Source organism: Eleginops maclovinus, chromosome 23, assembly GCF_036324505.1.
Source record: "Eleginops maclovinus isolate JMC-PN-2008 ecotype Puerto Natales chromosome 23, JC_Emac_rtc_rv5, whole genome shotgun sequence".
Lineage (NCBI taxonomy): Eukaryota > Metazoa > Chordata > Actinopteri > Perciformes > Eleginopidae > Eleginops > Eleginops maclovinus.
In genome coordinates, this window is record NC_086371.1 from 4,812,220 (window position 1) to 4,833,218 (window position 20,999).

At 41.3% G+C, this 20,999-nt stretch overlaps 1 protein-coding gene across 1 annotated transcript in view; it reads left to right on the plus strand.

Moving 5' to 3' along the window:
- Positions 1–20,999, plus strand: part of LOC134859875 (LIM and calponin homology domains-containing protein 1-like) — a 74,948-nt gene that overhangs the window by 30,924 nt on the left and 23,025 nt on the right. Inside the window, 4 exon segments of the mRNA XM_063876621.1 lie at positions 6,253–6,359; positions 10,904–10,934; positions 14,233–14,343; positions 15,924–16,122. Of these exon segments, the coding sequence (XP_063732691.1) occupies positions 6,253–6,359; positions 10,904–10,934; positions 14,233–14,343; positions 15,924–16,122 (448 nt within the window).

The following is a 20,999-nucleotide window of genomic DNA, read 5'->3' on the forward strand; positions in this document are numbered from 1 at the left end:
GAGAGTTATATGATCTTTTTGGACTTTTTTTTCCTTTATTTTTCACCTTTTTGCTTTTGTTCTTTTTGTTCCTCACATTCCTTTTTTCTTCATAGTTTTGCTTTGGTTTATTTGCCTTAATCCATGGATGAAATACAAAACTTAATATATTGATTTTGCAAACGGGCTGTCGTATGAGTGTGCGTCTCTCCAAAGCTATACGCGACCTAAAGATTAACGGCTCGTCCACACGGTTCCGTTGCGTTGACACTTTCACTGGGGTGACGTCAAGCTTTGCCGAACTGCATTGCGGTTCACGCCCACCGGCAAGCGTCAACGCAACGGAACCGTGTGTACGTTACATCTCAAACTCCAGGCTCCTCCTTTTTAAGTACATCAACGTAGTTTTCGTTATTATTTGAAAGATATATCCATCCAACCTTTTAATGAGTGCCAATGATGTGGGAAAGAAATGAGTAATACACACATACACTGACAATAACCCTGTGACATGCATTATACAGTAGCAGGTGTGTTATCTGGGTTTGATTACAGATACATGCAGATAAAACAGCTCAGGTTCAGTATCAGCAGCCGTGTTCCCTTAACGGCCCACTTATTGTACAGTAAAACTGATTTAATTCACCGTAGATGAGTAGACTGTTGATTTAAAAAAAAAATACATGTTGAGCAGGAGCATATCAGTTCCTGCCCCTCCACTAAGTTCCTTTGACTTACTTTAACCATCAAAAACATATTTTTATATGAGCAGGAAAACATTCGTCAACACCTCAGCTGAATAATGTGCGTTGTAGTCAGCATGTTTGCCCCCTGCTTTGAATGAGAGTTTGTGAATTTCAGCAGACCTGAACACTGACACATTTAGACCAGCGTACAGTGCAACATACTGGAGCCCTTTCATGCCAACTTAAGATCTTGATCTGGATGAAGGGACCTGTATGAACCAGGACCGGCACGCAAAAACAGAGACGCACTGAAAGTCTATCGCTTAGTTCTCGTTAACTTACAGGAGCTCACAGTTGTATTCCTGGCTTCTGTCTTACAGGCTGTTTATGTAAAAACGTTGGGGGGATTTTGTTGAAAAGTAAACACCAGGTTACAGTACAAAAATGAAAGATGTTTTGTAGATTTGGTTCCTCTAAGAAGTACATTTTCAAATAACTTGAAAGCAAATATGTATCATCCTGAGGAAACAGTAGTGAGACACAAAGCAGGTTAAACACAGCGATGGTACAAAGTGTAAGGGAAGCCGGTTATCATTCAGATCAGAGCATGACAAACAGGAAGTCCTATTCGGGCTAAAACAGCTTTTCTAATCACACAGCGTCACTAATGGCTGCCAATGAGCCGGCTCTGGCTTTTTACAAGTGGCGATAATTACACAGACATTCTTTACAGGCCCTTTCCCCCACTTTACAATCACTGCTAGAAGAACACTTGATTATCCTGTCCGTGTTTAAACTCACAAGCTTATGTGCTGAGTCCCTATGGTAGTGTGTGTCATCCATGCATAAAACATACATGAAGTTCCTGTTGCACCTTGTTTTTGGTTGAATTTGCTTTCCCGTACTTTATCACACATTCTTGTATTTGTAGCCTGAAGGAGATTATCAGTTCATCTGTGCTGCTGACAGCCACATCTTTTTAGTGGTTCAAAGGGTTTTCAATGGCTTTCAAAGATCCTTCAGGGTGTAGTGCCATTTTTGTAAAATTCAACAAATAACTGTGAGAAATTTTAACTTAAAGTTGTAAAATTGTGTTTATGTTCATGCATGTGGATTAGGGTGCATCAAATATGAATGGGAAATTTTTATTTAAAAATATCAATTTGTAAACATGAGACATCAATACTCTGAATATGACATTATTCACTCTAGAATAGCTGCTACTGTTGAAGTTAAGCTTAATAGGTTAGCTAACATAGATAGCTAACTGTGGTTAGCAAACTGTTGCTAGCTAACGTTAGCTAGATGTAATGAGCACAAAATACCTATAAATATGACTTAAGTATACAAAGACACAACTACAGATATGATAGTAATATGTAATAATACATACCCAACACAAAAACAGAAAGATCCCCTCAGTTTTCTTGAACTGCAGTCTTGTTAACCTCAGATCTCCATGGCGACCATTGAGCACTGTTTACCACTTTATCCAACAAAAACAGATGTGCGGTGGCATCCCTAAATCATCATGTATTGGAAAAATATTTTTGCATGTGTTGTTTCCACATATATTGATACACTTTTAGCACCCAGCCATATCAAAATTCAAGAATTGTGTTTTTTGATGCACCCTAATGTGGATACAGTGCAATCTATTAGACGAACACAGTATCCAATGTTCCTTTATGGAAACCTATCAATATGTTTCCAGAGTCTGAATGAGGCTTTGATTCATTTTTGTTGTTGAGGACAGGCACTGCAGTTTCAGGACAATTAAACATTACCTGGCCCATAGGGGCGGATGAATCATCCCCTGAACACAACATGTTTACAGTAGCAGTTTGAGGACAACATATAGTTAGAAAAAGAAAATCACACCTGCTGGTCTTTCTAGTCCGAACACTATAGCCTGTGTACTCTGACAGTTTCACAGTGTTGCCTCATGGCTTCCTGGTGTTTTTCTTCCTTATGGCTGTGCTTAAAGAGTGAGAAACACATAAACAAGGCGTCTGCTGTTATCTGGACCATCATAATAAAACGCAGGCTACTCCCCCTTCCTCTTCCTGTTTGGGGGCTAATGGGAAAATGAGTCTCTGAGGAGCTCTGGCTGTTTTATAATTAGAGCAGAGCCCTCAGTGGTTGGGCCGCTCGGCCCTGTGTGGCTCGGTGTTGGTCTGAACAGGTTGGTTGTGGCGTGCTCCGGCCCCGGACGTCTCTGGGTCCGCTGGTATGCTCATGTTTTACGGTGTGCAAACACACAGGCGGTGGGTTTTGCCCTGCATTGTTAAATGGTAGTAATTCACGGTGCATCAACGTTAGGGTATCAGTGACGTACACGTAGAAACACATCACTTCAGAACGTTACTAAACTTCACGCTTTGGAGATTTTCCTGATTGTATGCATCATTAGCATTTTGAGATAAATGAACTGCTGTTGGTGCAGGGAGAGCTTTCAAAGTCCTGACAGTCATGCATTTCTCTTAGTGTTAGAACATCTTATGTATTGAAAAGCTAAGGAATTTTCATGGAAAATGGAACTGTTTCAGTGTGTGCAAACACTGTCCTAATACTGCACTGTCAAGGCTAATACTGTGATCTATTTTTCAGTTTGTTGTCACATCTGTTGAAAGTCATTTCTAAACATTATTTAATGCCAAATGTTTCATATATTTTCAAGATTGTGACTGCAACATCCACTGAGCAGGGCATTTTCACAGTAAGAGCAACTTCAGTCCCCTCCTGTAAGAACACAGTTTCTAAAACTACACTTTATATTTAGCCTTCTCGCCCTACAACTGATGTTGCATATAAACTGACATAATACATTGGCTGAGTTAAGTGAGAATGCATAGAAATGCTAAATATCATAAATATAATTTTGTTATATCTGTAATATCTCTACCCGTGATGAATCTATAAACGTAATTTGATTTGCACATCTTCACTCATGCAGACAGCAGGGGTCTTCTTAATACCCAAGAACATTAAGCGCACGTCGCAGTGCAGCAGGCTGAGCTCTACCCTTCATCTTGCTCTTGTCTTATTTTTGGTTGTTATCCTTGGGAGAGAGGGAGTAAAAGAATCAGGGACATACTGCATCTCACTGACACCCAGGTGGCTCGGGCAGCTTTTCTCTGGAATCTGTCCAGGTTGAAAATCAGGGTTTGGGCTCTGATCCCCTCCCTGAGAAACCTTGGTGGTCTGATCGTGGTAGTGAGATATCGATTACATGAGGCCTGTGTTCAAGGAAAGCCGAGCTCTCTTTTCACATATCCCTACACATGTAGGTATGTTACAGACACACAACACTAACCAGCATTGTAAGAACATCCAGTTTTCATGCTGCTTGGAATGTTTGGCATTCTTAATGCTGACTCCAAATGAGCTTATATTGGTTTGATTTGGTTGTAAATGCCATTTAGATTTGTTTTTCTTTTCATCTTAAACTCGACTACATAGTTAGTATTTCCAAATTGTGTTTAACTTTTGCCCTCATGTATTATGACTACATTTTCTTTCTGAGGGTTGGGGGGACTGCACAAGTGCTTTGTGCCGGAGTCAATCTCCTACCACCCTGTCCTTATACAAACACATTCAGCTGTCAGTCATTTCTGTGCAGTAAACGCTCAGTTTCCTGTGGCTCTGAGCCATTCTCACTTTTTTTGACACATTCACTCCAAACACTAAACTATTCCTTGCTCCATTACGCAAGGTGCTTCCAAACTAGCCTGTGTTGTTGTCTGATGCATTTTAGATTTCAGTGTTTACTTCCTTGTAATTAGAGAAACATTGTGTTAAATGTTAAAGGTAAAGTTGTTCTGTGCGAGCCCAGATTGCTATCAATGCCACCTGATCCTCATCTTGCCCCTGGCTAGACTTTTCAAGTGCTCCCTTGTTGTTGAACACTCTTAGAAATATGGTTTCCTTTCTACTTCCTTATCAAACCAATCCTGAGGGCCTGGAGCTGTTACAGAATGCCCCACCCTAAGGGCTCCCTCATTGTTCCACACGTTATAACTCATTCCTAATATCTTTGAAATATTATTAAATACAGCCAAAACTGATATTATTGGATGCAACTACACAGAACGCCCTTTATTTTGAAGTCCAATATGAACTTGATAAGCGCGGGGAGTGTGAGACCTGTTGTGGGTGTGTCTTACCTGGATTAAAACTGTCAGAAGAAGAGACTGCTGTGACTTTTTTGTTCAGGAAATTGTTGTTTGTGAGTGCAAGTGGGTGTGGGTGGGGTCACCTCACCAAGAGCACAGAGATGGTGCTGTCCAAAGAACACAGGAAGCTGCAGGGTGGGTTAGTTTGGAGGGTGTTCTGATACAAATGAGAAACGATCGTGAGAACAAGCTTTCCCAAGTGTGTTTGTTTCTGTGTTTGTAGCCATGCATGTGTTCTTTCACCAGCTTGTACAAACATAATAATAAGTTTTAGTTTTTTGTGTCTCAGCACACACAATAGTGCATGTGGCAGTGAGTGCATTGTATTTGTGTTTTGGTGTGTGAGAAAGAGAGTGAGTGCTTGGGACAATCAGGGTGGAGAGGAAATGGTGACACCCTGAGGGGGGGCAGATAGATAGAAAGGGAGAAGGGCTTTGGCTGTGGCCCTCCGCAGGACAGAGAGGCACAGAAACAGAGAGAGAGAACCTGGGAACAGGAGAGGAGAGCTCGGCTCAGGTTGCATCCAACAAAGAGTTAGTCTGAGAGCAGAGGGGAGAGAGGGAGGACAACAGAGAAGATGGGGAGAGAGTGAAAGATAGGGAAGAACAGAGGGAAGGAATCAGCGAGGGACAGCAGGTGAAGGAGGGAAGATAGAAAAAGGAAGCACCTCGAAGGAGTTGGAGTAACCTTAGAGAGGAGACGCACCAAATCCGTCCACAAAACCTGCTGGTGTCATGTTTTTGTCGAGCAGGTATTCGGGTTTCCATGTTGTGTAATCGTTTGTGTTTGTGGTGTGTGTGTTTGCATGCTTGTACGCAGGGGGAAAGTATGTATCAATCCTCTGCAGATCAGTCAAATTATTATTGTCGTGTGTGTGTGTGTCAGAGAGACCTTGAGAGAGTGGTTTGGAATATAGGCTCACTTAATGAGTGGTAAATAAAGAGGATCTTGGCTTTACCTCTGCAGTACTTAACCCATGAGTGTGTTCTTGTTCATCTATCTTTGTGGGGACCATTTATAATAATAGGACCATTTTTTCATCTGGTCTCTGAAGAATTGAGTAAGTGATTCGGAGAGGGAGAGTATGAGTCACAGGTGCATTTGAGTTGAGACCTTGTGCAGAACTGACCTCTTGTTGCCTTCTGTCTCTGCCAGCACTGTATTTATCCTGATGAACGTGTGTGTGTGTGTGTGTGTGTGTGTGTGTGTGTGTGTGTGTGTGTGTGTGTGTGTGTGTGTGTGTGTGTGTGTGTGTGTGTGTGTGTGTGTGTGTGTGTGTGTGTGTGTGTGTGTGTGTGTGTGTGTGTGTGTGTGTGTGTGTGTGTGTGTGTGTGTGTGTGTGTGTGTGTGTGTGTGTGTGTGTGTGTGTGTGTGTGTGTGTGTGTGTGTGTGTGTGTGTGTGTTCTGTGTAGGACAACCTGAGTGGGTTTCTTCGAGGCTGTGAGGAGCTGGGACTGAAAGGCTCCCAGCTGTTTGACCCTGGAGACCTGCAGGACACGTCCACACGCCCCACTGCCAAGTAAGTCTTTAAGCTGCAGAATTAACCTGCGTCTACAGGTGTGTCGGGGTCTTTGTGTGTGTATTTTATTATGTTCCTAAATAACATCAAATCACAATATCCACCAAGTGTTTTGATCATCGAAAGTGGATTTATTTTTCGGAATAAATGAAAGTTTAAAGTTTATTCTGCTAAAGTCAACAAAACATAATGAAGTTTCTTGTCTTTCAGAGCGAATTAATGTAAGGTTTTATCGTGGGTGTCATTATTAAATAGCAGAATTAATTTAAATAGTCAATCAAGAAAATAATGAGCTACTACAGGGCATAGGAAAGCTACGTTTTTGTGACAAGAGCTTTATGAAAATGTGGCCTTATTTGAATTTAGTGTGGTGATAATACATCAAACTGATGATTTAACCTAATAAATCTAAGCAAATGGCTATAAAAGACAGATGTGTAGTTAGCAAAAGGTTTATGACAACCAATGCACTAAGTATAAGCTAGATTTCATCTCCTCCCAAGGTCCGTATATCAACATTATGATGATGAACAAAGGCTTGTGTTTCACTATGTGGATGGACTGCCTGTCTTAACAGAGGCCTTGTCTGTATCGCTGTCCTTGTGTCACTCTGTCTGTCCTTCCCCACATTAGACAATCACCCAGCTCACTGCCAACATAAACAACCAGCAGAGAGTCAATGGAAGTGTGTATCGCCTGTCAGTGAAGCAACAATACCATATCTGTTTGACACAACTGGCTCCCTGTCCAAACACAACACTCACTCTCTGAACCATGACTCCTACTTTGTTGCCTGGTAACAAATACAGAAAGAGCATGCAGTTCTTAAAAGGACAGTATGTGTTTGTGTGTCAGTGTGTGTGTGGCATGTGCTGCTGTGGATTTTTCCCCGGTGGGAGTCAGCTGATTGACTCCAACCGAAGTTATAACATGTGTTTAGGCTCAATGCAGCCAATTTATGAATCTGATAAACAAACAAAATGAGTAGAAGCGGGAGGGCTACTTTCTGTACAACCTATGCTTTCTGCCCTCCCGTTAGTCATCCAGTTGCAGGATAAAAAGAAAAGAAAAAGATGAATCAATAATTAAATACGTACACAATATTGAACAGTGCAAAATCAATCAGACGGACACGTAAAAAGGCTGTCCAACGTCCAACCCGTTCGACAGAGGGGACGGACTGATCCCAAGTTCAAGAAAAACTGATGTTTGTATAACTGATTGGCACAACACTAATAAGCAACAGAGAGATGCTCCGCTGCTACAGTACGTGCAAGAACATTGATTAAGGCGATAAAGACAAGAAAGTGTCGCATGATCAGAAATATGTAGAATAATTTGTTGGATGCCCGTGTTAGCAAGCTGCTCCCACAGCCAGGAATACCACCGGTTGAGACCAAGACTCGGCCTGATGCACTTATACATATAATAAGTAATTAAATTATTTGATATCATTTTGCATTTGAACAGATGATTACAGATTGTAAGATATTTTCCTTTAAGAGTAGTTTGAACTTTGACTAGAAAATTGACAGCCCTGATATGATCATTGCAAACTGATAATATATCAAAGCTTCATCTTGGATCGTCTCTCCCTCTGAAAAGATCATTTACAAACTGAACAAATATTCACTCACTCAAAGATATCATCAGGAATATTTGGGTAATCTATACAGTTAGTTCAACCTGAAAAGGAAACAGTAGACTCATTGTCTTGGTGGCCCTGAGCTGTTTCCAGTTGTTATGTAACCCTCTGCCATACAGGATGCTTTTTCCCTGCAGCTCGTACACATGACAGGAAGCAGTTACGGAGTCCTCACCCTGAGTTTCTGGACAGGTGTTTACTCTGCTTTTTTGACAGCGTGGCGTAAAGACTGACAGGTTATGATGCACTGCGAGCTCCGGCCTGAAGTATCTCTCGTGTGAAACAGATCGATATCCAAGATAGATGACATTTTGCCAACCAGAGTCAACGAGAGGAAAGAAAAAATGTTTCCATTCAGCTGTCCAACAGAGGTTACGCAATTTTTGGAAATACTACAAAAAATATACAACAATTTAATGTTCAAAAACACGCCCCTCCAGGATTTTGTAAAACATACAATTTCATTCTTCATAAAATCTCTCCATTTATTCTGTAAAAGTGTTATCAGCTTTATAAATACATTTAAAAAAACTTCAATAAATGCCTTCAAATAACCTACTATTGCAATCTTTCCAAAATTGACACAATTTCCTTGTTCATTTGTCATACTTTTTTCCAATTTCACCATTTACTCAAATAAAATGTCAAATATTTATAGTTTTTAAGATGAATCAATTATAGCAGAGGTAAAATATAAACCATACATTTACTATATTATCTCCATAACCATTGTACTGATAACACGGTCGTATTGAAACTGTACATCTTAGACAAAATCATTCTGTTATCACTCATACCACTGGAATGAAATCATGGAAACTGACTCGGATAGAGACAGAGAGAGATGGAAAATGGAAAGAGAATAACATGCCCCTAAATATGATGATCTAATACCTTGTGGAATCCGTCCTTCAGGTTTGCTTCTTCAAGGTAACGCAGAGAAAAGCAACCTGTCTGTTTATTTAGTCAGCCGACAGAAAGAGAAGAGCAGGGTTCGCAGATCCTTCCCTGCAGCTACTTTCACCTTGCTCCTCTCCTCTTTCAACCCTCTCTTTCTCAGGTCACTGCTGTCATGCCAAACCCATGCAGCTGCAATTTAGGTGTCACTTGTGTGTCGAGTGATTTAAGCTCTGTGACCCCCAGGCCTTGGAAACATCAGCCGAGTCATAATGTACTATGGATTCAGAACTCAGGCAGAAAAACACACACTGATTATTTTCTCCACTGTATGAATGAGTCTTACATTTCAGGGATGTTGTTGTGTCTTTGTCCAGGTTCCTCAGAGGAGATGCATATCATCCTCACTAGACGTGTTTGATCCTTATAAGATCATTTATTTTCATAGATTTGTTTCTTAGATCCCCTGAAGATATATCTATAAGGCAATATATACAGTATCGTCTCTACACAGAGACGGGTGTTATGGGTAATGATATACGTTGCAAAAACCTAAACCTTGATCAATGGTGTCGTGTGTTCTTACGATGAAGCAAGTTCATTGGTTGATTCAGCTTTGTTAGGAGGTGTGTTACTTTACATACTGCTTATAAGTTAAAGGGTCATTTACTATAAAATATGATGTATTGTCCCTATATGGAGCTAAATATTCCATTCAAGCAACCCATACATAGCAATGTGCTCCATAGATAATACGTTTTCTATATAAGTTGGTCGGCTAATAAAGCAACTCGCCTTATTATCCACAAGAAGGATTTGTTGGCTAATGAAGGAATTGTTAACACCAACATATTTTCCATCTGTCTGAATCCTACAAAAAGCTGCAACTATCCCCGGGAGCAGAAATGACTCGCCCCCCACCCCCACCCCTGGTTCCTTTTTAAACCAGTATCAGTTCTAGGAATGTATTTTTCTCCTGTAAAAGAGACATTGGCTTGCAATTTGGGTATACTGCTGAGCATTTGCACCAATGAGCCTGAGCACACACATAATAATAATAATAATAATAATAATAATAATAATAATGATCTGTTTATTTAGTATAGCACCTTTCACAGAAACAAAATTCACAAAGTGCTTCACAATAAAAAGGAAAGTTCAAAATAAGAACACAGAAACATGAATACAATAAAAACATGTTAACAAGAAACGAAACACAGATCACCAAGAGTCCCAAAAGGAACACACATAAGAACATAACACATCACACAGAGCTTTGTTGGTCTCTCTTCAGGCTGAAGGCCAACCAGCTCTCTACTGGTGCTCTGTCAGGAAGCCTGCAGCACGGCGTTCTTTATCCTTCAACTTATCTTTACACTTCAAACGTTTCTTTCTTTTTAAACATTCCTTAAATATAAGCATTTTAAATGTTTCATAGGAAAGGAATGTGTGAGTGGATATCTCTGCTGCTGTCTCCCTGTCTTAGTGTGTATCAGCTTCATGCCTCTTCCCATTTATAGCTTCAAGTGGTCATCCACATCTTTTCCTCTTGGCAGCATCCCTGGCGCTAAGTGTCTGCCGCTCTCCCAGAGTTCACTTTGCAGTCAAAACATGTGGACGCCACTCTGACATCCATCTCAGACTCACTGTTGAAGAAGAATTTGTCTTTTGGAGCGATGACTGCTGCTGCAAAATGTTAGATCTAAGGGTGCGCTTGCTTTTTATATACCGTTAGCTGAAGTCAGTGAATAATAATAATGCTGCTGGAAATATCAAATAAATACAGCACCAAGATACAAGCTGGATCCAGAGATGCAAGTGTGGAGTCTGGCAGTGTGTGGGTTCACTGCAGATTCCTCTACTCTTTGTTCAATAAGTTTGTTGTTCTGCTGCAACTATGTGGGAGTTTGGTTCCTTTTTAAAGCTGTCTGCTGATATATTTATGTAAGCTTCTTCAGTAAATATTTAAAGTTGATCTTGTGTCTCTTTCTCCTTCTCCCAGGGGAAGTGACTGCGGCCGAAAACTCAAGAATGTAAGTGATACTTCTGCATCACAGCGGGATCATTTGTTTGTCTGCTAAGTGTATGTCTGGTTGTAAACTGTTATTATGGTCCGGTGGTTCTGTAGGAGCTGCGGTTGTCACTCTGTCAGCTCCAGTTAGGCTCACTCTACAGTCAACTCCATGTAGTGCTCATCACTCCACCAAAATATGACTTGCTCTGTGTGCTAGACTGAACTGTTTTCTGCTTCTATCTGTTCGATTTACTTTGATCTATTTAATTTGGCCTTCTCCACCATACCTTTCAGTTTCATGCTCCCTACATGACGTCCATCTATCTATTCTCACTTTTAGTTGGTTGTCTGTTCTTCATTTTCCAACTCCTTTTGATCTTTGTCTGTTTAGTCTTACTGTGCGTTCTCCAGAACTTCAGATTTACCCATATTATTCTTTTCTGTTTTATCTCTAGTATGGTTTTTTTTTTTTGCATATTTAATCCAATTTAGTTACTTTTCTCTCTCCTTAAAATATATTTCCTTCTGTTGTTCAGTCTTCCTCCTAATCTTCCATTGTTACGCTCCAGGTGTCCTTTTTTTTGTTGAAATGTACCTCAACTCAATTTTGTCTCTTTCCATGAATGCTGCTTTAAGAAGTAGAACACATATACTTTTAGCCCTGCCCACTCTGCAGTCAGAGCACTTCTTCCCTCCCTCTCATCCTCCCCCCCCCCCCTGTCTGTCTGTGATGCTGCTGTGCACTATACAGTTAATGTGTGGAGCTGCAGAGCCGGCCTGCTAGCTCATTTAGCTGACGCCACACAGGGACTCTCAGCCCACATTAGCAGCGATAGCAAACGGCCCACAAACGGCCCAGCAGCTGCAGGCTCCAGCCACGAGCTGCTCACACACTGTGGACCTGCCCTGCAGACTCACACTGAGGACAGAGCAGCTGGTACTGCAGCTCATCACATATTGAGAGGTGAAGGATCTGCTGATTTAGCGAGGAAGGTGTTGTTTAGTAAAAATAGGGCATTTGCATGGATGCAGGGAATATGGCTGAAGTCACAAGACAATGGTGTAGCAGTGCAGATGTGAACAAGACAGTGCTGGTAGGACATGTGTGTGATGACTAGTTCAGAGTATCTCTGGGTCTGTGGATTGCAGCATGCATGCACTTGTGTGTTTGTGTTTACATTGAAGGTGCATCTGAGGGTAACTCATGCCCTTGTGTGTGCATCACTACTGCGTGTGTGCACATGAAACAGAGAAGGGATTGTTCTTTTCCATGAAACCTCTACGACAGGTCTTTCCACATCTGCCAGGTGTGTTGGTGAAACTGCAGAGGCAAAGAGTGTGATGTGTGTTTTACCTCACTGTCAGGCCCTGTTTAAAAATGTCTATCATTCAAACTCCCCTGACGTGCTTTCTCTGCACTACAGTCTCAGTGCTTGGATCCAAGTTTCAGTTTAGGACAGTTGTTTGTTTAGTGTTGCTTGTCTAAATCATGCAGGGCTCAATGCTTGCATATTTCCCGTTCAGTTTAGGCAGGGATCATTGTGGATCAGTTTAACACATACTGGTCTAGGAGTGAAATCCATCTGGTGCTGACCCACTTTTTATATGAGCTGGTACTGATATTATCCTTATGCTGGTGGTGACTGAGATGCAATAATTTAACTCTGCTGCTCAGGGTGCTAGAGTGTGCAGAGACGGTGCAGTGGTGCTTTGGCACAGTCCTTGTAGATGAGTGGTTTCCTGTGTGATGGCAAGACAGAGAATAATGTGCATGTAATTCACATTTAAAATAAATGCCAAAACAGCTATTATTTAGAAGTAGTTTTGATGTACTTTGTGAAAGAGTTTTGTTCTGATTCCCTGTGATCTGGTGTCCCTGATTTTAAAGTGACAAAACATTAAACCCCTTCACATCTTAGTGAAGTAGGGATGGATCAATACGGCTTTTACATGACCTCAGCCTTGAATTTCTGCCTGTGCCCATCTCTCTGCTCTTAAGCTGTTAATTATGCATTTGTTTGGATGCACTTGGCTCAAACAAGCCCAGGCTCCACTAAGCTAAGAAATGCAAAGCCTACAACATAACTCAGTTATGCAATACAGAGGCTTAGAGCTCTTAAATATATAGTTTTTTTATCGTTATTGCGATGACAACATATGTAACACATTGCGAAAGACTGCACTGTTGCACACAATACATTTTTCAAAGCTTCATCACTACTAGTATAGCTTATTCTCTACTTAAAGCAATGCATTTCCCCTCAGGAAACATTACATAATACAGAAAATGTGTTTTCCTTCTGAGCAGCAGTCCAGCTCATTTACTCTTCTTCCAAGTGTGTTTGAATGGCGGCAGAGTGTGTTTACACTGACAGTGTGCCTGTAATACACACATTAAGCCACGCTTAGTCCCCCTATCAAATCAATCCCTGTGGAGGGCTGGTTGACATGAACACTGTAAATATAGCTGGGTGCTAAAGGTGCAGCGCTGTGTGATCTCCCTGTGGGCACAGCAAATCTGTACATTCTGCATTTATGTGTTTTAGCTGACTACAAAGAGGGTTACACTGAACGCAGCAAGACTCACATTTAGCATTACTTTAGTGTACAAGAAAGAGTCAGAGCAGAGGAACTGCAGCCTCCTTCAGATCTGACCTTACAGGGTTTCTGTGTTGGAAGGAGGTGAGACTGACCTGGAAGTGTATGCCCTCAGGGCTAAGGGAGCTAACATGCAAATATGAATCAATGCGACCCCTGGAGGGCTGCTGTATTTTAGACAGAAAAGTGCCTTGGACTGGTTTCAGAGTCAGAACAATGGCTCAGTGTTGTCATGTTTGTGCAGGATGTATAAGCTAACATGTAACATCTTTGGAGTAAAATTGATTCAAATAACCAGACAACCTGCATTATAACCTATTAAGTTAAGAAGGCTAGAATAAATGTTGGCCTGTATTGCTCGAGCAACAAACTGAACGTCCACTTGATTGTATTAGAAACATATTTAATTTATTGTGTGACACCCATTGGTTTGGATAGGAACAGCTATCTCAATCTTCAAACCAGTTGGCTGTATTCACCTTTAATAACTCCATTGTGTCATTATGAAGACTTGTGATTGCACTGAGGAAGTTGAATGTAAGTTAGTTGGTTCTCAGGATCACTGGATCACCTGGGCTGCTGTAGTTCTCACAACAAGCCTAAACATTTCTTTCTCTCTCTTTAATGCATAAGATAACATCTGCTGGGTCAGGACTTTAGTAGTACAGAATGCATCTAGTATCTCACTTTGACGTCTCAATGTGTTTCTTTCTCTGTAGGTTCTGATCACCATCTACTGGTTGGGTCGTGCTGCCAACGGCTGTACCTCCTACAACGGTCCCACGCTGGACCTGAAAGAGTTTGACGGCCTGCTGTCACAGATGAGAAAGGTTTGCTCTCTCATGTTTGGTAATGTCTAGCCTAAACAACATACTGAAAATCTGAACGCAAATTACGGGTATCGTTCAGTCAGTTGTTGCTGCTGGTGGTGGATTACAAATCTCCTAGCAACTGTAGCTGGTATAAGAAGTAGAGAGATGCTGTCCTGCAAGAATTCACAGATTGATCCTCTGCAGCAGCCGAATATCACGACACAACACACAAATTATACTACACCACTCATGTTTGATGCATGAGATAAGAGTGCGTTCGGTTAAAAGTGTTTTCTAAGAAATCATCTCAGGGAGTGTATAACACCCCCACCCATGGTCCAGGGCTGACCTCTGTCAAACTTGGCTCTTGTGTAAGTTATCTCGATCTGCTCCCACTCCTTTACTGACCCACTGGAACCAAGAAAAGTCAGCATGAATAAGCACCATAGACGGAAATACAGACACACTATGACAACCCCTCACAAGCATGATGTCACCCCGAGCCATTTATTCCACACTGTGACGTCTGCTGTTAAAACTGAGAAATCTCTGCCAGCTCAGCACAATAACTTCCCCAGATGTTGCCACTGACCAAAACAAAGCCACGTTTCTATGACACCAAAGAGACATTAATAATGAAATGAGATGTAATATCAAGGGAAACGCTTCAGGGTCACACATTATAAATGGGGTGCTCTTTTCTAATCCTAATGCAATGGAAACTTTTTTTTTGAAGTGATGATTGTAATGCAAGAAGCAGGTGCATTTTCAACCAGCTGCACTTTTCCCTGCTCCATTTGTCGAAGTGTTTGAGGATAAGTGGGTCAGTTAAAGGTTAAGTTCACCTGAATGTGTTAAGTAAACCACATCACTTATTAACGCTGGTATTCAGCCATTAGCTGCTTTTAGTTTTATATGTCAAAGTTTAGGGATATCACTCTCTTGGATTTCTCCAACCTGACCTGAGTAAAAGCACATTTTAAGCTTTTGAATATATTTATGTTTATTTTTAGGCAACCATTTCGTTTAAGGTTGGCTATAGTTCTGGCTGTGATTTAAATAAAAAACTGACCTGAGATCTTATCTAAGTCCTGGGTATAAAGGTCATTTCATTGCTTTATTAAGAAATGATTGTATATAAAAGATGGGAATAAATGAGAGTAACATTTCTTTGTCACTACAGCTGAGTTGAAAACATCAGTCAGTGAGAAGTTTGGGAGTTGCATAACAGACGTGCCAGGGGTCAGGAGCAGGAAGTCTTTTGGGAGACAGGAAAGGCCTTTCCCCACCTTGCATTAGCTGCATAGACATGTTTCAAGTGTAGACAGACGAAGGGAGAGGTCACTGAGGTGAGGAGAGAGTGATAGAGAGGGAGCTCAGCAGAACAAAGACGAGAACATGCAGAGAGGAAGAGGAACAAAGACAAAGTTGATCCTGGACTTAGTGATATGAGATATTTGGGACAAACAAATTCTTCAGATGTTGTTTGAGACAGAAGTTTACTCAACGTACTTTGCAAAAAAAATATGTTATCCTTTATCTGTCTTCATGTACTTTCAGCTAACTGTGCATTTGATATAACCTCTCTGAATGTTCAGGAGGCGGAGGAGGCAGAGAGCCCGATCCGCAGCATCCGGGACAGCGGCTACATCGACTGCTGGGACTCTGAGCGCAGCGACTCCCTCTCCCCGCCGCGCCACGGCCGCGAGGACTCCTTCGACAGTCTGGACTCCTTCGGCTCACGCTCACGACAAACCCCGTCGCCGGACGTCCTGGTCCCCCGCGGCAGCAGCGATGGTAGGGGAAAATCTACTACTTTAACACTCTTCGTTTTCACAACTGATGGTGAAACATTGCGGGTTAAATAAATAGCCATTAAGACATTTTAGCCACCACATGTCTTGTGGAAGGGATGTAATTCAGTAATGGCTGTTCGGGTCAATGGTTGTTCAGATTTAGTATAAAGATAAATGAGGTGCATTGTCCTCGTGGTGCTGCTATAATAAAGCAAGTGGTTCTCCTTGCTGTGTTTTCACAGGACTACGCCTAGTGCTAGTCAAAGGCTCTTTGAGATAATAAAGGGTATGATCTCAATGCAAAACCTGTTTGGAAGCTAAACTATGGCCTTTGTTTCATTCCAGTTAGAGCTATATGTTTTCTGAGAGGGAAGACATTTTGTTCAAGAGCTGCTGATTTTTTTCTGGGCAGTTGTCATTGTATTAATCCAGGAAAAAGAGGCTACATCCTCACCACAAGTCTTCTATTCTTCCTATGTGTGTCAGTATCAGTTTTCCAGTCCCGCATATCTACTGTCAATCTGCAAAGCATGCATGGACCTCGGTGCTGGGACATCTGTTTTGGTTTCAAATGCATTTCAGTTCTGTACTGGCTTGTGTCAGGTGATGCAAAACAGAAGACATTCAATTGATCTGCCCTCAGAGGCGTTAAGTTTAGTTTGAGAATCAGGTGCAGTACCTACATTGAACTATACATTTTGTCGCTGTGATTAGAGGAACTGATCTTTAGATGTTTGGTTTTTATAATTTAAGAAGCCAACTGTCTACACTTGGTCTTTGCTTCCATTGAAAAAGCATTGCATTGTATCTATTTCTGCATCAGAGTGGGTTTTTCTCTTTGTGCACAGTGTATGTGTGTAAGCGAATGCATGGTGCGGGGCCAGCCGTCTCATAGTGTTTACGACACCATTCAGTACTCACTGTTTGAGCTTGTTAATCTGGACTTCAGGTGTTTTTATAACTCTCTTGATGTGTGAAATGAGATGAGTGACTGCGTTAGAGTGAGAGGAGGCGGAAGAGGTGTATCATGACAAAGAAGTGTGTTCTAGAACTATTGCTCTAGTGGTTTTTAGTCTGACTCTTTACTGACACATTCCATACAGTGATAGTTCCTCATCTTGGAAATATTGAGCCTTGTTACTCTCCTTTATCTCTGGAAGGGTACAAAATGGGAATTCCTGGTTAAATATCTTGCTGTTGGAGGCTGTGGGGACATTGCTTTAAATGACAGTTGTCATAACATTTGTATGAAAGACAGTTGGGTATTTATTTTACTCCTATCGCTTCTTCTCTACTTTTGCCTGTGAGCTTCATTGTGTTTCAAGGTTATTGTAACTCCTTCAGGATTCAATCAATCATCCGACTATACTGTAAAAACACACACAGCTACATGTGTGGATAGGACACTAAAGAATCTGAATTGTAAAACAGTGAAGACATAAAGATATGCATCCAGGTGCAAAATCTTTATAAAGTGCCTATAGTTAGTTTTTTGCTTGTATAACTATATTGCCTTATCTAATTAAATGCATTCGAAATTGGAGCCTAACAATTTCCCATAATAAGTTGAGCCAAGACTTCCAGGGACTGCACACAGCAGCCAATTTGTTGTGTGCTTTGTGCTGAATTTGGCTGCATTCAAAATGCCAAACCGACCATATGCTGTCATAGAAAGCTGTTCATTGCGACACTTTATTTGAATTTGACCCTTTTTTACATTTTAATGACAGCCTATAACGTTTTTACAGAAGCTGTCACAAGGCTTAATGTACGTTTCATCTCTGAACGGTGGGAAAAACACAGTGAGGCAGAGCTTCCTGTCAGACCGTGTTTCTGTTTGGAGTGAAATGCAGAGGAAGCTGTTGTCTTCAAAGTCGGAGCTTCTGTCACCAGCTGTCCAACTAAAAACCTGTCTGGAAGTTGGAGTTTGCCTCTAAGAAGAAAGGCTGGAAATCCACTCTCCAAATATTTTATAATGTAGGTAATTAATGGGAAACGCTGGATTAAGTCATGGAAAATGAGGTAAATTTTGTATCAGACAGCAAAAAGATGATGCATTTGAGCTCATTTACAGACATCACACCTACTTTAATAAGACATGATCACATTGCAATGTCGATATTACAAAATATATTTTGTGCAGCCTCATGAGAAATCTTTCAGACAAAGTTGTCTCCTTAATAGACCAGAATGCAAAGCTGCCACAAGCCTCTAGCTTCTTCTATACAAGCATTACCACGATCAATCTGTCCACCAACACGTGTGACCCACAACTACTAAGCCACATTGTCAGGATGCCTGTATTCTCACACATCCAGCTATAATGCAAGGTAACAATTTAGAGATCTAAAGAGGTGGCAAGGCTTACCTAAAATAACTGGAATTTCCTTGAGGCTTTTTAGTATCTGCCGTCAGAAGCTCATTGTGGTTCACTATACGGGAATAGGGTATAGAGAGGTTAGTAAGTCAAGATCCATATCTCCAGGCACATGCTGTTATTAAGGGTTTCATACTATCAGGGATCTGATCAGAGCCAGGAGGCACACACTGGAGAGGTGAGAATGAGACAACAATGCAGTAATCATCCCATCACCGCGAGCTCCCAGCACACCCAGAACAAGAGCATCCATTTATTACCGCGCTCACCTGCCAGGTTTTTTCTGCTCTGACCTTTCCAGACAAAGCCCTTTCACTATTCAGCTCTGTAAAGTGACTTCTCTCCAACAGTAATTAGGGGACAAGGAGAAGAGTTTAATTGATTCACTGAAAGAGATTCCATATTGCAGAGCTGTGCAGTGGCAGTAGATGGATTCAGCGTTGGTGAACGAGACACTTGCTTCTGGTGCTGCCGTAGTAAAACCTGTCTTCCTCCTTTTATTATTTTTGGTGGGCAACACCCATCACTCATAAAAAAACTGCTTGAAAGAATAGACAGAGTTATGCTTTTCAGGGTTTTTTGAAGTCCCGCCCCCAGGTTCTGACATCAAATGCCTCAGGACTCACAGCCGACATTAAGATTGTGTTTCTTGAAGCTCAATGTGAACTTCACAATTCCTCTGTTGGGCACCTTTTGCTTGCATTTTCTCATTATTTCTGTTGAGAATTGTGAGGGAATATACAGCACATTAAATATGGTTTCCAATTCAATTTTAATAGACCCAAACCCTTTTTTGGCTGGGAAACGTGGTTCCGATTCATTTTTCGAGATAGGGATAACCGTTCAGATTAAAAGATGAAGTACCATAAAAGCTTAAGAAATCTGAGTATTTGGACACCATATTCTAGATGGAACCGGCTATCTGTAACAATCTGTTTGTTGACTCAGTATGGACGGCATGTGTTCAAGATCAATCAGTATTTAAAAACTCTTTGGTACTTTTGCTGTTAAATCTGCCGGGGAAAAATCTGTGTCACATAATAGGCAAGTTTATTTATATAGCACCTTTCAACACAAGGCAATTCAAAGTGCTTTACAAAAATGAAAGACATTAAGAGCATTAAGAAACAGTGCACATTATAAAAAGGCATTTAAAAGCAAAGATAATAAAATAAACAACACTGGTATAAAATACATGAATAAAAGTTACACTGCAGAATAAAAGTCACAGTGCAATGTTAGATAAGAGCAGTTCAATTAAAAGCAGTGACAAAAATAAATGTTTTCAGCCTGGATTTAAAAGTAGTAAGAGTAGCAGCGGACCTGCACGGTTCTGGGAGTTTGTTCCAGATATTTGGAGCATAATAACTGAACGCTGCTTTTCCATGTTTAGTTCTAAGTCTTGGGACAGAAAGTTGTCCCATCCCAGAAGACCTGAGAGTTCTGGATGGTTCATAGGAGAACTTAGAAAAAGCGTGAGAAATAGTTCTCGTTCAAGATGATAAGAGTATCACTCCTGCCTTCTCGTCACTGCAGCGGATATTGAAGTGGACTCTGTGGCGTCTACACTTCCTGTAGTATCACTGCATGTTGATGATTGTTGATGTAAATAGGTTTCTGGGAGTCTCCGGTACGGTATGGCACTGACCCATTGAGCTTCAGTGTTAGCAGATGTGCAGCGAGAGCAGATCGCTCCCTGAAGACATGTGTTGTTCCTTAAGGATGGATCCACTCAGATGCTAGAGTCACTCATGTTTCCAATTGATGGGCTAAGAGTAATGATTGAACCGCTTATTGTTGAAAGTGCAGATACCCCAAGGCCTCTTTTGGACCTTGATCTGTCTATCTTTTAGAACCACATAAAAATCAAGAACTCTATTAATAGGAAGGGAGATTTTTACAAGTGCAAAATGTCACATTTGTTTCCACTAAAGCTGCATCCACATGCATCGCTTCAGAACTTAGGGGAGATTTTACGGTTTAGATCTGGAAGAAATTGTGGGTTTATGCATGGAAAATGTATATATTGAAATTCAGAGGTCATATGTTTGCATGCATCCAAAGGGAGGGGAAATCCGGTAGCACACGTGCTGAGCATCCTGGAGAGGAGTTTTGAGAGACATTGGGTAAGCAAGGCTGCATTTCTATACTTGTAGTTCTGTTGAAATAGGGTCAGCTTTTGGGAAATGAGGAATTCCCTGGTATGCTGTTGGCATGTCTGTGGGATTTGTCCTCATCTCTCTTCTCTGCCTGTACTCGGAGGATCACACATGAACATCTGCAGAGGAATTTAAGACTCATCGGTAGGGAAAGTCCTTGAGCGATGCACGTCTGCAGCTCCAGGTGTTGCCGCTGACATTAAAAGCGCTAACAATATGTTTCAAATGGGACGCAGACAGACAAGTTGCATCCTGAGTGGATTCCTCCCAACTGTAGGCTAGCATTTTGTCAGCAGGAGCTGCACAATATACATTTTGAGATGATTTATGGTACTTGCTTTG